The sequence below is a fragment of the Phaethon aethereus genome, assembly GCF_964289735.1.
Source record: "Phaethon aethereus genome assembly, chromosome: 2".
Taxonomy (NCBI): Eukaryota; Metazoa; Chordata; class Aves; order Phaethontiformes; family Phaethontidae; genus Phaethon; species Phaethon aethereus.
In genome coordinates this window covers 124,492,133-124,515,932 of record NC_138582.1, presented here as the reverse complement: position 1 = coordinate 124,515,932, position 23,800 = coordinate 124,492,133, and the positions used below count along the sequence as shown (strand labels likewise).

General features: G+C 42.8%; 1 protein-coding gene across 1 annotated transcript in view; it reads left to right on the top strand.

Annotated features, from left to right (window-relative positions):
- Window positions 1-556: 556 nt before the first annotated feature.
- Window positions 557-23,800, top strand: part of SH3BP5 (SH3 domain binding protein 5) — a gene marked incomplete at its 3' end in the record, with an annotated part of 55,325 nt that continues 32,081 nt past the window's right edge. Inside the window, exons 1-3 of the mRNA XM_082015136.1 lie at window positions 557-2,675; window positions 4,713-4,775; window positions 14,892-15,020. Coding sequence (XP_081871262.1) covers window positions 1,884-2,675; window positions 4,713-4,775; window positions 14,892-15,020 — 984 coding nt within the window. The 5' untranslated portion in view covers window positions 557-1,883. The remainder of the gene's footprint in view (window positions 2,676-4,712; window positions 4,776-14,891; window positions 15,021-23,800) is intronic.

Here is a 23,800-nt window from a genome sequence, read left to right as displayed (position 1 = left end):
ACGAAGCCTGCCTAGATGCTGTGCAGGATTGTTCCTTGGGTACTCCCCGGGCTCTGCCGCCCTTTGTATGTGACAGCGGTTTCAGTCAAAACTATTTTGTGGGGAAGAGAAAAAAAAGAGCATGCAAATAATATTCTTGAGTCTTTTATTGATCTTCGTGTGTACTGAATAGTCCCTTTCCCTTTTCTGTCAAATCTTTCCCTTAAAGCCACTTTTCTGTTTATGCCTTAGTGGTGTCTGCAGTGATGACATGTATGACCTGTGCATTCTTCAGCAATTTTTTAATGTACAAATCTTTCCGCTGTATTGGTTTGATATACAATTATCACAGTGGCCTTGGGGCTCTGTGTGAGACTTCAGAGCTGTGGGGAAGGGGCCTGTGTATTCATACCATCTCTTGCACCGCACTGAGTTCTGCAGGCAGCTGATTCCGCTGTACAACTGAGGAAAGAAACAGCTTGCTCTGCCTTGATGGTAGCAGATTGATGAATTTGGCTGGAGGTTTTTCTGAGCTGTGACAATTGCGGGGAAATGTCGTGGTGGCAATGGAAGAACAGAGCCCTCGTGCAAACATTACAAATCCCTTGGGGAGAGCATGGTCTGGGCAGGAGCTTTTCTGTACCCCAGGCAGTAGGCAGTGCTTTGCGTGACATTGCCGTGGGTCAGACTGTGTAGGATTTGGAGAAACATGGCATAGCTGCAGTAGCTGTTTCACATTGCCTTGTTTTCTAGAAACTAAGTGATAACAGCGGGATTGCCAGCATTAACCCTTCCATATGCTGCTTCGTGTTTTCTGTGCTCTTTTAGGATGATGAGAACTTTGGACGTTTGACCACCATGGTCTTGGCATGAGCCACAGCACACTGGGGATGAGAGACGCCAGGGCCCTGGGAACCTCTGGCTGTGTTTATGCATTGAATTCCCTTAATGGACAGCAGTAAGATTAAAACACCTGGCTTTGGCTGATTTGTTTTGGTTTTTTTTCTCCTTTACATGATTTCTTCTGCTGTGAGAAATAAAGATGTTGCAAATGACCCATCTGCGTTTTTGCAACGCCATCTCTATTCCTTGATTATTTTAGTTTGTTGGTGTCACTTTGAATGTTTATACTATTTTCAAATGTTTGTGCCACTGTCCTCTTCCTTCCATCTTTTTTTTTTTTTTTGGTTGCTTTACAGTGTTTGGAAGAGCTTGACTGCTTTTCTTTTGCCTCCTGTTTTACCTTAGGAACATGAATTTTTATCTTCTTGTGCTTTGCTGGAATTTTTTTTTTTCATCTTCAGTCTCACAAAGGAAACTTCTTCACCACATCTAAACTTTGTTTTAATTTTTTTTTTTAAATCCTTTGAGGAGTTTTATAACAAAAACAGGGTTAAATCAAAAGTGATACTTTTAAGGTGGAGATATATTCCTCATCTGTTTGAAATGACTTGCTACCCACCCAGAGGGAGTGAGGAGGCAGTTTGGTGCGGTTGGCGTGATTTGAGGAAGGGCCTTGGGTCAGCCAGTTGCCATTTCTTGCCTTGTTTTCCCTGGCCCCTGTGCTCTGGTGGGACTGTCTTCTCTGTGCCTTGAGGAGGGAAAAGACAAAGCACAATGCTTTTCCTTTTCAACGATGAGGGAATGCACTGTTCATCTCTCTCTGGGGTTGCTGTGGGAATGGAAGAGAAAGTAATTGTTTAAAATTTCATTTCTTCACTGCATTCCACAGGAGGGGTTTCAGCTGTGCCCGAGGCTGGTAAGATGAAGAGATGTAGATTCACTACACTGCTAGTGAAAAGGGTTGCCTACTCTTTTTCCGTTAATGTTTGGGTGCCAGTCTGGGCACTGCCTCCATGATTACGGAGACCTTAATTTGAAGTGCCCTGCTAGCCAGGCCACACATGTACACAGCACCAGTGCTTCTTGCAAGAAGTTCCTTTTCACTGACAACAAAAGGATGTATCTTTAGTATGTCTTTTTCTGCTGCATCCAGTAGGTACAATAGTGGCTTGCTCCGCTGCCACACAGTAGAAATCTGGGTTTCATTTGAGATTTCAAGGTTGGTGAAAGTGCCTTTATTTTTATCTCCTCCCTTTCTCTGCTCTTTTCTTCTCCATAGACATGTCAGCCTCCTGTCAGCAGAGCCTGAAAAACAGGAAAGAAGAAAAGAGTGGGGGGGGGAAAAAAAAAGAAAAAAAGCCACACAAGGTACCGTTATAATTTCTCTCCACCCTGAAACTACTCATTCTGGTTTCCCGCACTGCCGTTGGCGCACATTTGGGCTGCCCGGCGGGGCGAGCACGCAGCGCGGCAAAACGCAAGCATTAACACACACAAAAAAGGGGCGTTTTGGGGAGGAAGAGGGAAGGAGGGTTAAAAAAAAAAACCAAAACCAACCAACCAAAACCCAAAAGAAAACCCCGGAATTTTGCGCTCGTTTCCTCCTTGCGGTGCGAAGGCACAAAGAGATTGGGGGGGGCCCTGTGGGGAGGAGGGGTGTCTGTCCGTCCGTCCCCGGAGGCGGGGCTGGGCGGGGCCGGGCCGGGGCGGCCGCGGAGCCGGAGCCGGAGCCGGCAGCGGCGGAGCGGGAGGCGCCGGTAGCCGCCGCCGCAATGGAGCCGGGGGGCAGGCGCGGCCGCGCCGCCGAGGAGGGCCCGCGGCCCGAGGAGGAGGAGGTGGACCCCCGCATCCAGGTGAGGGCCTCCCCAGGGGGGCGTGTGTGCGTGTTAATTTTTAAATGCATATAATTTATATAATACTTCTTATCATGAATGCTTTTCATTTTTTTTCCTAGTTTTACATACAGACAGACACGTACAGATGTGTGTACATATAGATATACCTATACATTTGCCTGTGCCGGTGTCTCGGCTCTTGCCGAGTGCGGGGGAAGCGGCCCCGGGGCGCCCCAGCCCTTTGTTGCCCCCCCCCGGCCCCGGCCAGCGCTCTGCGCCGGGCCCCCTTGGGCGTCCTTCCCGCTTCCTCTGCTGGAATCCCTCTCCCCTTTTATTTTTGATCGTGACAGCGTGACCTTGCTCGTGAAACAGGGCTGACGCTCCTGATGGGGTAAATGGGGGAAAACATAGATTTTTTTACAATTATTTCTATTTTTTTGAAGAAGGAGCTTTAGTGGAAGATGGTGTTTCCTCTTTATGAATGCCTTCTGTCTTGCATGGTTTCTAAACAAAGCTTTTCTCCCCAAAATCATGTCTTGACCGATTGCCTGGTGCAAACTTCAGCACACTGTGGTCACTGAAATGAAATGTATTTTTAGGTCCCTGCAGATTTACGGCTTTTGCCTCCAGCGTTGCTGGGACCGTTTGTCATGAGTGAATATCAGCATGTATGTACATTGCTAAGAGGATGGATCCTTGCCGTAATTGTCATTCTTTTCTCCGTCATGAGCATTTCTTTTCCAGGGCTGAGCAGAGCAATAGCAAAATTCACAAAACATGGTTACACAGAGTGAGGCCCTCCGCCAAAAGCTAGCCTGTTACTGCCCTGATTTTGACAAGCTGAGCTGTTAGTGCCTATTGATCTAATTCTGGCCTTGGGTTCTTCAGCTTGCAGCATGTTTCCACATACCTGATTTGCACATTGTTGGTGAAACAGTTTCTGTTGCATTTTCTCTTTGGTTGAAAAAATGGGCTGCTGTGTGTGTCTCTCTGAAAGCCATAACATTCTTAGTCTTACAGTAAAAGGCGATTAGGTAATTTCTGTATAAGCATCTGTTTCAGAAAACGTGGATATGCAGGTACATATCTTTCAAATCCTAGGAGCTGGAAATTAAATCTGTCCTCCGAAAACTGTTGCAATTAATTCCTTTCTGATTGTAACCAGCGTCGTTCTTGTAATCTAGTGGGGGATAGCTCAAGTGGCAATCAACTTTCAGTGTTTGGTTTATACAGCTAAACATTTCAAGGCCGATTCTGTTACACTGGTTGAAAATTAAATTTTAAAAAAGCGTTTTTAGAGAACGCTTGTGTTGAAATTGTAGCATCGTACATGGAGTAACATGCTGCTGCTCAAATAAAGAAGGCTCTTGGAGTCTGCTCCTGAGGGTTGCTTTTTGTGGTAAGAAGGTCATTAAGAATGAGCTTTGTTTTTACAGTAACTTCATTCATGCCGGCACCACCTGTAGTAAATATTTATTCAAGGTGTTTAACACCTTTGTTTTTGCTGTTAAGAGATCAAAATGTTGGCAGGAAGGCAGACTAAGTAAACATAATCATATGTCCCATTGACTGGTTGTGTTCTAAACTGGTTTGCCAAAATCCAGAGTAAAATGCCTCTTGTGCTGCAAGATACGTTTCTTAGCAATGCTGTGCTTTCACTGCACGTCTCCTGTGATAGTACTAACTTTATGCTAATCCTTTGGGGGGGGGGGTGTATCTCACTGGAAACTAGCAGATACTGACTATATTGATTAACAAGACAGAACTTACTGTATCTTATGTTTATTTTTAATAGAGAGGAATAAGCCAGAACAGGAAATGTACTCGCTTAAAATAAAACTATAGAGCTTGTCTGATTATTTTTCTTGTAAGTAGCAAAATAGAAGATGAGTGGCAAAGTTATTCTAAATGTCTCAAGGTTTCCCCTTTTCACTGAATTTGTAAGCCACAGGCCTTATGAGCTTTCCATGGGGATGCTGAATGAGCCTTCTCAAACGCTTTTTTCCCCCGATTTCTTAACATGTGTTTGACTTTTCTTTCTTTCTTTCTTTCTAGGGGGAGCTTGAAAAACTAAATCAATCTACAGATGATATCAATCGGAGAGAGACGGAGCTGGAGGTACAGAATTCATTCTTGTGTTTTCCTTTTGTGCACGTTGGATTTTGTGAGCAACAGAACAGTATTTTTGAGTAGGTTCCCTCCTGAGTTATGCCATCCTGAATGGTAATTTGGCAGCAGGAGTCTGGTGATGATTTTTTTGAAGGTGTGAATTGAGCTCACATCTGGAACAGAAAAGGAGAAGATAGAGGGAGGCTGACAGTGTAAAAACCCTATGTGGAGAAACACCACCACTCCCCCTGCCCCACCAAACCCCATTTTTAGGTTTTCAAACTAAACTTAATGAGTTCTGTTTTTAAAAGTCACTGGGTTTGGTTTGTGTTCTTGTGATTATAGACAGTAGAAGTTTATGTGGTTAAGAGGTCTTTGCCATACAATTACCTGCCAGGATCTCTTCCTTGGTGGCTATTTTTTTTAGCCTGTTAGTTTTGCTTTTTTTGTCATTATTTTCTGAGTAAGGAAAGTAATGAAGGAAAGTTGAAGTTGAATCTAATAGAAAGCTCTGAAGAAATTGTTTCTAAAGCCCTATATTTGAGCTTCAGTTACTTGGTAGTTATTCTGGAAGGCTCAGCATTATTGATCTAATAACAAATCAAAACAAACTATTCCTTCTTGTGTGTCTAAATTTTCTTTAGAAAAAGAAGCTGCAAAACAAAGAAGATAAAGCCAGTAGAAGTGTGAGGCGAATATGCTGCTAAAGGAAAACTGGCATAAAATGCTACTTTACATCCTAAATAATTTTGATAACATTACAATATTTTGAATACTGTATCAAAACATGTTGAGATTGCAGTGATGAACATACTTTAAAAGTATATCTATAGATTTCTATTCTGCATCTTAAAAATGTCAAAGTCTGTGTTTGATTCCCCCCCCGCCCCCCCCCCTTCCTTGTGTGTGTGTTTTCATGAGATGGGTACCTGGAACATGGGTTGGTTCCTGGTATTATTTTAAAATATTGGAGTGTCCATATTTGTGTGCACCAAACAGAATATAGAGTTGTGAACTTCTTTGCATTTTCTGTGCTTTGTGCCATGTAGATCATGAATTTATTGGCAAATAAACTTAGTGGAACGGGGGACTATTTGTTACGCAAAATTAAACTATATTTCAGTTGTGAAAACTGTTCAGTGTCACTAGCTTGATTTAAATATTATGAGTGAACTTTAAAAATCAGTATGCTAGTCTGCAACAGTACCAATTAAATGGACTTCAGGACTCTTTATATACATATATTTAAAAAAAATCATTATATATATCTTTTCAGTCTCCTTATTTCATGCTGAGGTACTGAAATTGAAAGATGGCGCTACGGATAGTTGCCTGGATTTCATTAATCTTGTCATAACCTTGCACTGAGGACATATTATGAAGCAGATAGAATAGTAATAATAACGCAAATGCATACTCGTGAAATAAGTCCCAATGACTCAAGATGGGATTTTACTGCTTGATTAAAATTATTCGTGTGTTCAAGTGTTTGCAGAGCCTGGAGATTTGTAGCTACTGTGTGTGTGACACATGCTGAGCTCTAAAGGCTGAAAGGCTCGGGGATGGATCGTTGTAAATAAAAGAGCAGTGTTTCCACATTAGCTTGCTCTTAACATTGTTGCTTACCTTACTTAGCCTAAGAAATACTAGGTGTCAGATAGTGCAGAGAATGATTGTGTGATGCTTTCTACCTCTGTGTCATTAAATGTTTACTGCAGGTCGGTCTGTAGTACTGTAAGCAGCATTTGATGGAATTAATTTGAAACATCATCAACAGTGTGCTTTCAGGAATGTTTCCTCTTTGCTTTTCATCTGAAAGTCTTACTGGATTGAAGCCAGCGTGTAGTGTCACGAAACTGCATAATTTTTAATCTGGAAAAATTTTCATTACTTTTGATCTGCTTAAATTTTGAGGACAAATGCAGTTGAATGATGTAAGCAAGGCTTAATTTATGTACATGTTGATAAAGGCATTTTAAATGGACTTAAGATCTTTCTGGAAGAAAGATTAAAAAACCCAAACAACCCAACACTTGTGGTTAGAATAAAATCCAAGAAAAGAAAGCTTTGCCAAGTAGCCTGGTAGGATAAATGCAGAGTTTGGAAGGGGGAGTTTAGAACTGGGATCATCCTGCTTCAAAGCCTTCCAAAATCCTCGAATGCTGCTGAAAACGTGGGCTTCTGGGAGAGCCACGCTGAATTTGCCTTTGAAGATTTGCTATTTTGGCTGTTCTTAGTTGCTTTGGGTCCCTCTTGCTACTCCTTCCTAGTTTGTAGTGTTGCTGCTATTGCAAGATATTTCATTAGAAGAAAGATATGGATTTTTTTTTTTAACCAAACGATGGAGTTATGTTTATTCTATTCTTCTGTTACTATTTTCTTCATCTTTCCAATAGCTGATCACAGTTGACTTTAATGGGAACATAGGCAGTGTCGTTAGGCTATTTACAGCACAAGATGCTGATTTCCAGCTTCCTGTAGCATGATGTTGTGGTCCACACGTTCCCACTGTTGAATTTTTTCCCAGAATAATCTGGAAAAGCAATGGGAGCGTTTGAGTAGAAGGTATATTCCTTTGAAGGAAGTTCAGAAAAAGACACCCATGTTTTTGTGACTTGGTGAACTCTGATAAGCAGGAAGAGTAACCTTGTGGCATCTGCGTACTGCCAGCCTGTTCTGGACTTCCTGTAGCTTTGCACGAGTCGCTCTAAATGGGACTGCTGACTGTCTCCAGTTCCCATTAACTGGGAAAAAAGGCTGTAGGTGTTCAATGCTTCTAAACCCCATGCTTTTGTTCTCGCTGTGCCGCAGGTCTGCATCTGCAAAATGGAAGTAAAAATGCTGCTTTACGTGATGGAAATGTTATGGGGCTGAAATCAGTAGTAGAGGTTTCTAGGATTTTGGGACTATGCTCTCTTGGTGTAGCCACAGACATGTCCGTGTTTGAATGATATAGAAAATATTGGCGCTTGCTGCTCACAGAGGTGATAAAATGGGGAATTCTGTTTTAAGTTGATCAGCCTGCCCTTTTTTAATCTTCTAGAATAAGTTCTGCACCCAAACCACCTGTGAGAGGGGTGGATTTACATGTGTAGCATGACATGACTTGAACAGATATGTTGACGTTGTCTAGATCTATTCTTTTACTTGATATAATTACTCATTTTTTGCTCTTTTGACCTATCCTATTAAACCCTGGAGAAATACCCTGACCTGATGATGCTCACAGCTTGTTCAGGAGTTGTGGAACTGCTAAAGGGCACTGAGTGGCTGGTAGTTTTATGTTGTGTTAATGTATTGCCTGTTAATGAATCTTTGATTAGGCTTGATTTAAAATCCATAACGCTGTTCATATTAAGTGCAACACTGAGCATTAGTGACACAGCAAAAGAATGATAAGGGTCCTCCGAGGGATTTGACACTTGGCTTTGCTAACATCCCTGTTTATGTTTAAAGTGTCCGTGAAGAGGTGGGGGAAACATCTTGCAGTGGAGATACAAGTATGTTTTGGCCAAACGCAAGTTAGAGCGGCACCTTGCTATTTGAGCTTTTTTCCTGTTTATTGGAAATGCATCTCCATCTGAACTCACATCAGGAGTTGCAAATGTACTTAACAAATGTGCATGACTCGCCTGTCTGGCTAACTCATACATGTCTTTGCCTCCTGAAAGTACAATTCAGACATAGCAAATTCACCCAGGGACCCTCTGGCAGCATTGCAGGGAGGGGAAATACAGCACATACCATTAAAATTACCAGTGGAATCCCAGCTATCCCAAATGTGGTTTTTGTTAGAGAGAGGTTTTGTGTTGCTGGAGCTATGAGCTTGCCAACGTGTGTTAAGGGGAGACGACCGCACATGAAAACTTGAGCTGAACAGTGCTGTTTTCAGCCATGCTTGTTATAAGTAGGGCCTGGTTAGGATCCTTCTTGTATGCCTGCCTAGATCCTCTAGTCCTGATGTGCAAGACTTTATGTTACTTTTAGTCCTGGATTTATCCTAAAGGTCACCCTGGGTTGGTGTTGGACAGAGTCAAAGGAAAGGGGTGTATCAGCTGTGGTGCTCTTTCACTTGTAAGCCTTGTCAGCATTTGGACTCCTCTCAGAAGGGGAAGGGCTATTTTATTTAGAGTTGCTCTTACTTCCTCACTACAATACTTGGTTTTGGGGTAAAGCTCAAGCTTTTGACTCTGTCACACATAAGAATTAAAAAAAAAACCTTTAAAAAAAGACTTAAAAAAAAAAACCCTCAATCTTTCAAGTTTTAGAAGAATGGCCTGTCAGTGGTAGGGAATCTCATTCTGAGCACAACTGCTTGGCCCGGGGAAACGTCTCTCTGGAGAACCATCTGCTGCCTTATCAGCATCCCTGTGCAGCATTTTCCAGTGTCCATAAAAGAGTACCCAGATAAGGGAGAAGCAGCTCACTGGCTGGTGTTCCTGCTGTTTTTTTGCAGTGCGATATACATGCATGATGGATTTGTCCAGCACTAGCAGGACAAATCTTTCCGTGTCTCTTTATAATCTACTTGTTTCCATAGGAAATGGCTCCTGTGTGTGGATTGCTTGTTGTTTTGCCTTCTGCTTTCATCCATGGATGAGTAAGGAAAGGCTTCTTCCTCAGCTTTAGCTCTGGAAAGATTTTGTCACCCTGATGAGTCAAAGGGCTTTACTTGATTCATGTTCTTGAAGCAGAGATGGGCTTCCAGCCTAAAGGGAGGGAGGAAGGGTCAGGCAGAGAAATGTTTTGGAAGGAGCATGCAGTGCCTTCCCCTGTCTGCTTTCCTCTCACTTCTTCTAAGAGTACAAAAAATAGCAGTATATTTGTAGTCTCAGTCTGTAACTGTCTGCAAGCAGGAGGTTAAAGCACCTTCCAAATACCAATTTTTATTGTTCTTAGATGGCAAATTAGTAGCTGTGTGGAGAAGATGACTTTTCCCCATCCTTAAAAATTGAGATGTTACTTAACCCCTTCTTTGCACTTTGTTTTTAAGGTTTGGTAGTCAGTCTGGTTTACTTGAACTGTTCAGGCACCAAATAGAGGTTAAAAATGTCATGAACCTGTTGGATGCTCTGAGGTAGATTTCTGAGCACATGCATGTGCAGCTATCTGGTGTGTATGTAATTGGGAAGCCTACCTGCTTTCACACTTGGATGTTTTTGAGACTGATGCTATTTTAACTTGGAAATGAGCTTTTGCAGCTGGTAGGTCTCTGTAGCAGAGGAAGGCAGGTATGGATACTGCCTGCCTCTTGGAAATAGATGAAGCCTGTCTCAGTCAGTAATTTCATTTCCCATGTACCTCCCAGGCTGGTTTAATGGGTTGTTGGACGTTCTGCACACCGAATTGTCAGAAAGGTCATAGAACAACCTTTGTAAATGAAATTTAGATGTGCTTGGTACCAAGATGCTTCATACCCAGTTGATGTGTTGATTTTAAAAAGAAAATTATTTGAAAATACACGCTTCGTTTGATGGGAAGAAATAGTTATTTGCCTGTCATCTGGTATCTAACACCAGATCATCACCATCACTCATGAGAAAGGAAAACAAGCATGCTTTATTCTCCAACAGGTGCAGTGTAAGTGTAAAATTATATTTTAGTTTCTTGCTACATTTGAGGGTGGCTCTCCAAAATGCTGCTATATGGATGGCCTGTTGTTATGTGTAGTCTCTCTTTTCGTGCAGTAGCCGATAGCTGCCCAACAGCAAACTACTGGAAACAAGGTCTGCTTTTAATAATGAACGATTGCAGCAAAAGCATATATGGGGTAGAAGTCTGGCACGCTCCCTAAAACTGTGCTTGTGAAATTTGGGAGAAAAGTGCTAAGGATTTCCAGGAAGCAAGTTGATGAGGGTGGAACTCTTGCAGCCGTAGAACACGATGTGGAAAAGTAAACTGCAGCTGTCCACGTGATGCACCAAGTGCCATGCCTGCTGGAGCATGGGTATGACAAATGCCTAGGTAGTGAGAGTCTAGTTATTACTACTGTAACTTAAGTCAGAAGTTTCAACTGCTACTTTTTTTTTTTCTTTACCTTGCAACACACTTTGAGGGTGCAGTGCCTTAATTGGCTTTTGTTCAGCTTTAAAAAGGTCTATCATCATCTCATTTGAGCAAATAAGAGGGAGAAAAATGCTGGAAATGTTAGCCAGTCAGCTTTCAATATTACCTTTCTGTTTGTAAAATCAGTAACAAGGTGTTCTTAAAAATGATCATGGAAGATTGAGCCAGTAGGGGGGAAAACGTTGCTTTTCAAATGTTGGCTGAGTGTTTGAGATGTCTTTTGTCAGTTGCTTTGCTTCTGCTACAGTTTATCTGGTCTGTGTATGTATTCAGTGCAGTGATGAGAAAAACAAACCCATGTGGCTTTTTTTGAAAAAACAAACCCCAGACATGGTGAGTGTGACTCACAGGGTTTGTACCTGAGGCTGCTTACTTGCTTTTATCAATAACTAGTGATTCTGCCGGGAAAGCATCATCTGAGATACAGAACTAGGAATTGAGGACAGTGCTAGAAAAGTTGCATGGCCTGTACTGTGCCGTCTCGGTTTTGCTCACGGCAGCAAGTTGCAGGAATTGCTGTCTTTTCCTTTCTCTGTTATCCATGTGTGCTAGGTAAAGGTCTGAATGAAGAAAGAGTTTGACAGTTAAATAGTAACACTTGTAGGGAGGCACATCACTCCAGAGGATTTGATGAGTAAGCTGAAGGTGGTGTGGTTGTCTTCCTGAGATGTCGGGCTTCCCTCGTGCTGGGGACCATGGGTGAACTGCGCTGCTGTGCTGCTCGTGAGCCTCTAAGTTTTTGACGTGAATGTTCTTTCAGAAAACTCCACTAAGAGGATTTATAGCTTTGAACACTTCACATGTTGGTCGAAGTGTCTCACTGACAGTAACTCGGGAAGCTGGACATAGAAGAGGGAATTAAATTGATTCCCAAGTTATTGCCTTGACCGCAGGCCCATCCTTCCCATGAACTACAGATGCGCTTTTCTAGCAAATGCACCGAGCCCACTGCCCCTGCTGCAGTTGCCTTGGTGCTTCTGACCTCCCCAGTTTCACATGAAGAGTAAAAATAGCTGCTGCACCTGTATTTCTTACTTAAACTTGCCCAGGGGCACCTGCCAGGGGGATTTTGCACTGTCCCAAGCGTGATGACTTCCACAGATGCTCTGTCAGCATGTGGCAGGGCCGATGCGCCGGGCCGACGCGCCGAGCGTGGCTGCACGTTTGCAGGAGGGAGCCGTGCCCCTGCTCACGGGAGATGTTGCCGTAGCTCCCAGGTGGGAGCTGCGGTCACTGAGACCATGAGAGCTGGGTCCGTTTGGATTGAGGAGGCTGGGTGGTGGGGGTTGAGGAGGCTGGCTGGGTTGCTGGAGGAGCACACATGGTGTAGATCTACAGTGTGGGACTGTTGGCTTTTGTAGTGTAGTTGGGGCTAGCGGGGAGTAGAGGAGGCACATGTAGAGCGGGGGTGGGCATGGGTTTGGCATTACACCTTCTCAGAGACCTCTGCATCTCGTTGCGATGTCTGAAGGGGGTGGCTGGGAACGTTTGGCAGGGGGACTGATCCCAGCAGAGTACAAGCATCTGCTTATTTTCTCATGCAGAAGGTGGCAGAGCCTGCATCTTGTGTTCCTGACAGTCAGGAGTCTGAGAATAAGTGTCACTTCAAATAAGTCATGTGATGGATGACACAGGCGTAAAGTTCTGGGGTGTTTTGGTTTTCATTATTGTTCTTCACTGGAAAAAATGAGGATGGTCAGACCCAGATAAAGCCTGACAATAGGAAGCAGGCATCTTTTGGGGACAATTATAAACTGGAAGTTCACACCAGTATATTCTTCAGCTGAAGCTCCCTATTCTGTGGAACCAGCTACTCTGTGGTGTGGGGCTGTGCTCATGGATAAACGTGTCCTTAACCATTTGCAAGACCTGTGCCTCAGGTGCCAGTTGCAGGATTAGTTACAGTTTAGTAATTTGTATGAGCTTCATCTGAGTTGGGGGGAGATTAATGGGTGCAGAAGTTGCTGTTAGTTTGACTTTGTCCTTGGTGTTTTTTGTTGTTGGTGTTTTGTTGTTTTTTTTTTTTGAAACTCCAGGTGGAGACTAGTCCTCTTTTTCCTATTGGATAAGAGTGTACATAATTATTACAGGAATAAATTTGGGGTAGGTCTCTAAGCACAGATTTGGTAGTGACGGTTTCTTTGTTCCTACTGCTTATCACAAACATGGGAACCGAATTTTTTCATGAATCACTGCTTAGGGCTTTTTTTACTTACTGTGTATAAATTTATGTTTTTCTTTAACTATTTGCTTTCTACAACTAGTATCCTAATATGCAGCTTTCACAAAGAAGGTGAAAAACAAACCTTCAGGCTTACTCATTTAGAAATGTTTTAATTTTGTTCCTGCACTTGTAGGAGAAAAAATTTTTGTTAAATATACTTCAGTACATAACGTTTTTCTTGCAATATAGTCATCATGCTTGCAGTCTTATTTCAGTTAGTTGTGAAACTCGTTTTGAGCAGTGAACCATGTATTGTCCAGTACTATAATTGGAAATATTCAAACTCTTCTCACTGAGAAAGTCACAGACTCAATACATATTGTTTGAATGACACATTTCAGGCTTTCACTAAGAAATGAGATTGACTGGATTTCAGTTAATAAAATAATAAGTTAATGTGCATTTTTGACCTTGTTACCCATTTGAATACTTCCTTAGAATAAATTGTAGTACCATAAAAATCTAAAGCTATTTGCATTGGACTGAAATGTTACCAATATGTTTTATGAAATATTACTTCTATGTTTTAGATACCACTAAAAAGGAAGCAAAGCAGCTTTTACTGAAGTATGTTGCTTTTTCTGTAAAAACTAATGTATTATTACAGTTTTTTACCACATCTGAGAGCACAGTGGTACGTTCCAGTATATTTTTAAGTTCTTCCAATGAATAAACAGTTGTGCAGTCTAGAAATGCTCAACAATAATGACAAAAACCTCCTGAATTAGAACACTCTTCAAGCCAGCTGCTTCCTGATAATCAACATGTCACTCCAGCAGTCTGCGTAAATCCTGCTCTCTAATTAGAATTACAAGGCTTGTCAAGAGCTCAGATGGCCCTTCCTCTTTATCTCCTTAAATCCTGGGCCAGGTCTCAGCTTGAATTTGCATCTCTCTAAATCAATGGAATTATTGCAGAGTCTGTGTTGGGTGCTGACATTGAAATCAGAATCACTTTGCTTAAAGGTGTGGAAATTCCAGTGGAGCAGAGAAAATATTTTAATTGTTTCAGCTGATCATGTAAAGACGGCAACTCATCCAGTTTGGAAATAGATGGAATTTACTTTTCTTAAACGTAGTAAGTAATGACAATCAAATGGAAAGTAGGCATCCTTACCCATTGATACAAACCATAGCTGAAAGGATGTTTTTTTAAGGCAGGAAGTCTTGCTACAAGGACCTGGAGGCTTTTTGCTACTATGAAGTGAGCAGGGTGTGTTCATAAAAGGAAGGAGGCACTGACTTGAAAATACACCATGTGGGAGGTGTCCAGTTCTTCCTGCAGAACGCTGATCCTGTCCATCCTCATCTGCATTGTGAAATGGTGTCTCTGGGGGGAACAGTCCTAGGGGTGTGACATGCTGGGGTTTAGGAGATGCTGATTCCAGCTGATTTGCTGGAGAGGATTTGGCCTGCCTGCTAGCCCCATTCTAGTATGGTCTGTATGAGATGTCTTTGCTATTGAACTCCCTCTCAGAACTTGTTACGCTGCTGTTTGCCTCCTCACCGAGCGAGTAATTTACAAGCTATTCCTCTCTGAGAAACCCTGCCAGAGGTGACAGCTAGCACAGGCTATTGCAAGCTTTGTGTGAAAGCTGTCGCCGAAAGACAAGGATTTGGTGTCCAGGATGCTAGCTCTTGGATGTGGTTCTGGGTTGCTGTTATTACCTCTACTGAAGAATTCTGGCTTAATCCAAATGGCAGTAACTGTTTTGAATGTGTCAGCTTGTGTGTGCATCTAAAGAGCAACCTGAAGGTAGGAGCAAACAGGTAGAAATAAATTTTAAATCCCTAATCTCTCTTTGTCTTTTCTTTTCTTTCTTCAACATTTTGAAGGATGCACGCCAGAAGTTCCGCTCTGTGCTGGTTGAAGCAACAGTAAAACTGGATGAACTGGTAAAGAAGATTGGAAAAGCTGTAGAAGACTCTAAACCTTACTGGGAAGCTCGGAGGGTGGCCAGGCAGGTGAGAACTTTCTGCCTTATAAGCTTGTGCTGGTAGTTGGAGAGCACATACTGATTGCATTGCTTCCCTGCTATTAATAACATCTTAAGCATGTGCACTTGGCTGACACTGGTCTATGTCTTGAGTTGCACATCAGCCGTGTGAGTTGATGGCAAAAATGTGTTTCTTCACAGCCGCAGCTGCACATGTTCTTCAGTCTAGGAACACCTACAGCAAGACACAAACCATGAGTAGCAAAAGACATGTTCTGTTCTCCTCTTATTATCAATGGCCTTTCAGAGCCCTGCTCTCTCCTATCAGTAGTTGTAGTTATTTGAAAATGCAGTGTAGATTTTGTGTATCTGCTTTTTCTTCTTAAAGCAAAATGCTCAGCAGCTAAGTGGCTGCAACTGGAAGCTGCTGGAAGAGGGGCTGTAGTGGGGCAGGCTTGGGGAAACCTGCAGTTTTGGCACTGATTAGGTGGTGCTGAAGCAGGAATGTGCTAAATGTGTCTCTAAAGCGTGTTGGTTTGGGGAGAGACTGAGTTCTGCCTTGTGTATTGTCATCAGGACCTTACCTCCCTTCCCCCAACTATCGCTTGATTATTGATAGACCTGTGTGGCTGAGGCATGGAATAAGGGTGTGATCTACTGGCTGCAGGGAAGGCAAGAAAGCTCGTGAGATGTCAGGCAGCTCCTGACGTTAGGGAAAAAGTAGCTGAGTTGAGTGTGTGGTGGCTTAGGCACTGCTTCTGCTTGGTGTCTGTAATGGGATTTGCTCGTGTCTGAGGCGTTTTGTTTTTTCCCCAAAGGGGAAGCTGTTCCTGGGTGCTACTTCTATTTTCTCTCAAGGCAGGGAGAAGCAGAAGTAGAGGAAGAGTTACCTAGAGCTGCTGCTTCTGTGCTCAGCTGGAAGGATGTGTGGGGTGGCATCTGTGGCTGGATAGCCAGGCTGTGATTGTGTCCAAGAGGAGAGTGGGAGATGGGGTAGCATGTGTGAAAGACATGAAAATTACAGAAGGATTTTGTTTGTAAAAATAGCTAGGGGATGAAGTTGAGGGATGAGAAAAGTAGGTGTGTGTCAGAAGGCAGAAGATAAACTTGCAGGCTAAGAGAAGGGGAGGGAAGAGAATACACCCTCAGAACAAGGCAGAGGAAAGGGAGGCATGAATGCAGGCTTCATTGCTTTGAAAGCTGATGAAGCAGGAATTTGGTTGATGGGTCATGGCATGATAATGTGTGACCATGTTGAGCCTTTAAATTGCACGGAATTGTTTTGGAGCTGTTGTCTCAGGCAGTGGGGATGATATGTAGGGGTTATAAGGCTTAATCCTTCAGACTAGAAGCAGCATGGCAAAACTCTGCTTCAAAGCATAGTAAGCGCAGTATCTACTACTCATCTGTAACTGCTCGCAATCCCTGCTCATGAGGTCTATGGTGTGTGCTAGAGATAAACCAGTAGTGAGCTAGAGAAAGAGAGGAAGTTAGTAACAAAATAAGATCAAGGAATTGTTTATATTGTGTTAATTAGTATGTGCAATAAAAAAAAAAATCCTCGAAACTCCACCTCGAGTGTGATCTTATACTTCTATAAATCGCTATGTAAGGCAAGGTATGCATAAAGGACTTAAAGAGTTATCCGTGGAAAAGTTGATGGTAGAAATGCATACTCTGCAGTACAAAAAAAATCAGATGAATTTGAGGTTTGTAACATCAGGCTGAGAGCAGTGAACTTTGTCCTCTGTCCTGAAGTTGGCAGCAGATTATGTCCTGAAAATGGAATTTTTTTGTTGCTGTGTCTTTGCTACCCCTGAAATCCATTCAGTCATGCTGGTTCAAAGGTGCTTTGCAAAACCACTGAGAAACCCAAACCATGGAAATTCCTTAGATTTGTAGAATCACTACTCTGGTATTGGGCTTGTTAGAGCGCCATATTTTTCTCCCAATCCATTCTGTCATTATCTAGGTTCAAATGCTGTTTATCCCAGATCTGCTAATTTGCTACACTCTCAATTTTCTTTTAATTCCTTGATAGCTTTTTTTAAAAAAAAAAAAAAAAAAAAGCAGGGATTCCCCTTCTAACTGTTCATTTAACTTTTTTCCATTTTGCGTTATAGAGCCAGTCATGGAACAGAGCTCCTTCTTTGTATCTGCTCAGCAGAGAGAGATGGAAGATGGTCTCTGGTTTCCCTTTGGCTCTTTGTTTAACAAAATCTTGAAATAGAAAATGTGAGGGCCAAGAGGAATGTTGGCATTGAAGGACATCGAATCTATCTGGGAACCAGGAGATTGGAAAGATTAGTACCAGTCGTCAGTAAAGCATCTGCCTATAGAGTTTTTCTAGTCGTAATTTAGTCTAGAAAAGTTCCATTTAACTGGGAGCAAATTTGCTTGCTATATTAAAGTGGAGGGAAGGTGTGGGTAGGGCAATATGAAACTGAAGGAATGCAACAGAACATTAATATGTTTAGGTGCCAGCCTGCATCTTTCTTTTATACTTTGATTTGTAAAATTGAAGAGAAATCATGGGAATAGCTTGACATTTTTCTGTTCCAATTTATAAAAACATCTAGCCTCTGAAGACTGTCTTCTACCCTCTGTCTTTACAGTTATTTTAGAGCCATTAGGCTGCCTTTGAAAACATAGGCACAAGGTTCTCGGTGGTTGAAACAGCTTTAATAAAACAATAAGGGAAAAATGCATGACTGCTTGTAAGAGAAAGGGAAGTATAAATTCTTGTTTGTTTTCAGTAAAGGGGAGTAAAAATATGACCTATAAATTGAAGTCTTATGGGAACAAAGAACTGCATAATTAATGACACCTAGTTTGGCAGAAATGCAAGAGTTGTCCAGAGTTACATTTAAGATGTCAGTTGTAAGGTGAGCTGACTGATGCAAGCTGTTTTTAGTCATACCGAGGAGCATGTTTTCACTTGGAACCAGCATGATTCTCTTCTGGAAATACATGTTTCATTTATTAAGATAAAACCCATTAAAATGGTATGAGGGCACTGATGTGGGTCAGCAAAAAACCAGGTCCCTGAGTCAAGTATTTCCCTGGAGAAGCTTTAGGAACTTGAGCCCTTTCATCTCCTCACCCTTATCTCCATCTTGTGCAATCCTCTGTTGCCAGAAAACGGTGAATTCAAAACAAATTAATTCTCCCATGCAAGAGTCCTGTAGCATCTTGTTTGTGTGCTGTATGCCAAGAGAATGTCAGCTTGGCCTATCTCAGGGTGAAACTTTGCTTTAACAGAACAACAGTCACTTGGCGTTAGGATTTGAGTGCTTTGTCCTCTGAAGTGTTGGCACAGGGAATCAGGATGCTGTCTGTTGGCACCAAAGCAGTAATATGTGGCATTTGCTGAGACTGAAGTGAGGCTGGCTAAGATTCTTGCCCCCGTAGGTTGCACGCAACTTCTGCCAAGACAACTTTGTTGTGATTCCTCGTTTGGTATACCGGTGGACTTTTTGTGTTGATTGCAGGCACACCTTACCGTTTTGGAGCATTTTGATCCAAATTTGTTGTTTAATCAAATTTTAATGTATTTCTACTGCAAGAACTTTTTTGCATTTGGCATATTGTCTTTTCATGTTGTTCTCTAACTTATGCTATAATGCACATGTTCAATGGAAGAAGCTTGGCATGTAGTGGAGGACTGTGTATGTACACAAGCAATGTTGCAGCAATATGAAATTCTTATAATCCAGAAGGTGGTCCAGGTTCTAAGTGTTGGGAAGATGAATCTTCCCATGTCTGTTGTGTGGTTTTGTTTTTTTTTTTTCCCCTAGTAATCTGACTAGTCAGAGAATTAGACTTTTCTTGCCCAAAGGTAATGGGCAAGAAGGATGAAGTTGCCAGGAAACATTAATAATGTAAACAACAGTGTAGGTCTTGAGCCTCTGAGGTAAGGAGTGTCTTAAGCCACTGTTGATTTATCATTTTGCAGGGCTGGGGCTGGAAAGTGCCTACGCAATAGTGTCCACAATAGTGTCTAAGCAGGTGATAGAGTTTGAGAAGTGTGTTACCTCCCTAGTGACAGCATGCTCTGGGACAGGATGCTGTGCAAAAGCAAGTATGGTCTATTGCATAAACCACTGGGTTGGTAGGAGCTGATTTTGTGCTGCTACATGCCGTAGATAAATTACTTCGTCTCTCTCTTAGTATAATGGAGCTGTCAAGCTGCTGTGAAGCTCATTAAGGGAAGTAAAAGCACTTTGGGGTCATTGGGTGAGAGGTGCCATTAAAACACTGTTATCCGTACATCATCACTTGTGAACCCAGGGACAAACTGAACAGAAAGACTTACCTTTCTGCTCTGCTTCTGCTGGAAAAAAACACTTGATAAAAATGTGTTCTCACCCACACCCACAAATAAAACAATCCATGCATTTGTAGTGACCCTAACCTGAATAAAAGCCCTGGGAGTATAGCTTTTAATTAAGCTTTAGCGCCTATTACTGAACCTTCCCCCCACCCCCCGCCCCGAGTAAGGAGTTACATTTTAGTCCCCAGTACTGGCTGAGATTGGGAGTAGGTGTGGATGCTTTGCTCAGCTTTAGTACTGGGTTTAATTGGGAGGGACATGGTTTTGCTTTGTGATATTTCCCTCACCCCCCACCTCATTTAGCTTTCACAAAAAAGCGTCAGAAAACTTGCTTCAGGCAAAAATAGATGAAAGATCTATGCTAGGTCATACCTATATGCATCTCTCACTTGTAGCAAGTGTTTAGGGAGTGGTATGTTGAAGGGTATGCATGTTCTGCTTCCTCTTGGGTGTCTCTGCCTGGTTCAGCTTTACAACTAATTCTTCATTTCATGTTGTTGGCATGCTTTCTTAAGCAGGACCCTTTTATCTCAAAAGGCTTGGGAAAACAGGCTGGAATCAGTATGTAGAATGGTTCTAGGCATACCTGAGAGGAAAAGCAGCTGACAGACAAGTAGATTGTGTTCAGCAAGGACAGCTAAACTGTCCCGTTCACTGCAATTTTTTATGTAGTAGAGCTCCTTCCTCTCATGTCACTAATAATCTTTCTCTCATGCAGTATTTTATACTGGATTGCCACATCTGTTTGAAGAAATCAGCTGACAGGGTAAAGAATTATTAGGGGCGAGCTTTCAGATATTCAGACCCTGGGTCTCCATTCTGCCTGACTTCACAAAACTTAGGGCCTTTAATCACTGACTGTAGTCAGTGGTGAGAGGTAGGTGCATTTGAAAAGCTTTCTGAGGTATGTACATCTTCCTTAAATGCAGAGGGAGTTAAGACATCTCGTCTTGGTTTGTCTAGCTGTTGGAAAGTTGATGTAGGATTCACCCAACAAGTGGTTCAATGAATCTTATATCCAGAGTGAATCAGGGTGAAAAGTGGCTGCTGTAATCTTGCAGAACAGGAACTGAGGAGGAACCGAGCCACCTGATGGTGAAGGTGGGAGGGGTGTAAGCAGATAAAAGCACACTTACCTAGTTGCAAGACTCTTCCTCAGCAGATGAGACTGATACCGTTCTTTGTAGAAGTCAGGATTGCAGTGCCTGTAAATGAACAAAACTTTGCAAAGTGGCCATTGCATCTCAGTTTCTGGGTGTTCAGCTTGAGATGTCTGAAAGTAGTGTGGCAAGTGCAGAAAGTTACAGATGGTAACCTCCTTAGCTCAGGACACAAAAGCTTTTTACATTCACATAACTTGGAGGTTGAAAACTGCCAATCACCCCGAAAAATTAATTAGGAACTGGAAACTGGTCTTGCCAGTGTCACTTCCTGCAGCACCCAAGTTTCCCATCCAAATTTGCTCAGTGCATGAGAGCTAACTGGATCACAGCACCAGCTGGCTCTGCTGTGGACAGGAGGGCAGCATTGAGTGTGGGTGACAGCTCCTGGGTCCAGATCCAGCAGTGGTGGATATCCAGGTCTTCCCCTCTGGTTCCTAGGCACTAGATGTGTTATCCATCGGTATATTGGAGGTAGCCGTGTCATAAGGAATCTCCTTTTCAGTCCTACTTTTATGAGCTGAAGTCCTCACGCTCATGTTTATGACAACAAGGAGTTAAGACTGATCCGTACTATCTGGTAAGCTTATCTTGGCAAAAAAGGTGGAGGGAGAGGGAACTTGAGAATCAAAAATTAAATGTCAGCAGAATTGTGACAGACTTGCATTCCTGTTTGGCAACTTGCCATGGAGCTAGTAAAAAGCAAAATTATTGGCACACTTACAGTGGGACAACCAACTGACCTTGCCTGGCTGAAGGAGTGTTTCTGGTTAACTGTTTAGAAACTGAAAAACTACCTGGTGGATTCACATTTTCAAAGCAAGGATACAGAAACTTGAAAATTGACTTTGACAAACCTTCTACAAATCCTTCCATCTGTTTAAGAAAAAACCCAAACACCCAGAACGCTTGACTGCTTGCCATGGCTATAGTTCAGTGCTATGTTTTCATTGGTAAGTAATGATCATCTGTGCAGCACTGCTGCTAATGGACTGTTAATTCCGGTCTCTCTCACAGTTTGTTCATCTTGCACATGGAGAAAGCAGTAGAAAAAGATGTGTGTGAAAGTGTCCCTTTTATCAAGTGAGAACAACTCCTGTCAGCGTGGGGTCAGTAACTGCCGTTAGGCTTCTAAGGGTATTTCTACCCATGTTTATGGTGGTGGAGCCAGCAGAAGATATTTTGTATGGATGTTGCTCCAGCCATTTGAAATAATCAGTCTAGGCTGGCAATATAGGTTATGTTATTTGTGGTCTGCCTGTGCTGATAGTCTGCCCTTTTAATTGAAGATGCTGTATTGCAGCTGCCCTGGTGGCTCCTGGGGAGCCTCACAGTAGTGTGAGGACAGAGGAGGTAACGATATCTGGTTTAGGAAGGTGGGGTGAATGGTGTGAGAAGCAGCTTGCTCCCCAGGTGTGTAAATCAACCCTACAGAAATGGCTCTGATTTGGTTTTGGATTGCTTAGGCTGGTGGGTTGGAGAGGCCACTCAGAGGCAGGGGAGCAGTTCCCTTCCTGAACTGGGATGCAACATGTTGGTGATTGAGAAACTTGTCTGTGGGGCGGAGGCTGATGCGATGGCCTCGGTGAGCGCTGAGGCAGGCCAGGCACGGGAGGGAGGGAGGCAGGCAGGCAGCACAAGCCTGGCCTGGGAGGAGATAGCTGGGGTGCTCTGAAAAGGAGACATGGAAGTTGCCATGTGGGCAATCAGGGAGCCTAGTGTTGTAAAGAAATGGTAAGGAGATGAAATGTAGGTGAGCTGTGCAAGAGGTGGTGCCTCAAAGGGTGAAGCATGGAGGCTGCGGGTTGTACCTGATGGCCTAAGAAGTTCTGTGTGTCCTTTTTCCCTTTCTTCTCCCTGTGGACCTGCTCTAGACCTGAACCCCTTCTTCCCACCAACTCTTTCATTTTTTTGTTACGAAACACGTCATTAAATCTTGGGGAAACCATGCCGATGTGACGTCAATCCTCTTGTGAAATGTGGAGTTCCCATTGCTGTGATCCCCAGGGCTGTTCTCAGTATATTCATCTCCCTTTCCACATGGTGAATGACTGGCTGTGGGGCCAGGCACCCATCTGAAGAGGAAATAAGCCAAGCAAGGGAATCTGACATTGGTAATTTTATTACTGAGGGTGAGGAGTCACTTCCTGGACTTCCACCAGGGAATCCACTGAGTTTTGTAAACTATTACTGAAGTCAGATGCACTTTGGGTTAAGTAAATAAAATGTTTTGCTATACTCAAAATTTAATGGAGTGCCTCTTGTGCTCTCTTGTCATGTTTGCACAGTTGTGATTGAAATCCTGGGAGTCGCGTGTAGGAGTTGCTACCCTGCGTTCAGGTACGTATGGCGCAGTGTTTCAGTGCTGCCAGATGGAACTTGTGCTCGGTGTGTTCAGTTTGCTGCACTTGAATGCTTAAAACCTGAAAACCTTATTTCAAGCCTTGCATTATGGTTCTGTTGCGTTTTCCTTCAGGCCGAAGTTGTGACGATGCCTAGGAAGCAGGGAGCTCAGGGAGACTTACTTGGTTCAGGCAGCTGGGTTTTGCCTGGCTGATTTACTAGCGCTGTTATTTGAGGCCTTAAAGTTTAAGTAAATAATTTTACATTTGTATTGTGGCTCTGTCATCTAGTTAAGCAGTGTGATATTTGAGTGTCTCAAACTACCTGTCCTTAAACTGCTGAGAAGATAACAGATGTTGCCTGGTCAGATTTGGAAAGTTAACGCCAAAGATCTGATCTGTAAAGGAAAGCTCCTGAATATGTTTGTCTTCCCATCAACCCTGCTAATGCAGGATAGTGGGTCAGTGTGACTGGCAGGTTTCTGCCATCTTAATCCCGAGCAGCTGGAAATCTGCCCCATGTTTGGGAACACTAACAGCTGCTACTTCACAGATGAACTGAAAAAAATCCTTACCTGATTCATATGTAGCGCTCTGTTACTTATACTTCCCGCAGACTAGGTGGCACCTGTAGCAAAACTATCTGCGAATACTGTGTTCTTGGCACCTTTGGATAGTAGAAACTAATTTTTATCCACTTGGTTGTTGAAATATCTGTATCAATAAATTCTGTGCATATATGTACCCCTCTAAAAGTTAGGTCTCCTGTGGCTATCTGTGCTTTCTATGCCTCATTGAACGAGTCTAGTTATTTTGGGTTGGTATTTATACATCCTACATTTTTGTTTTATGTGAGCATTATTCTGTTGATGGATGATTAGTTTGTATAAGCTATTGGTGCAAAAACTGTAATTGGTCTTCTCATCATTAGTAGAAGACGTGCTTTGGCAGGCTCTATTATTTAGATTTGTTA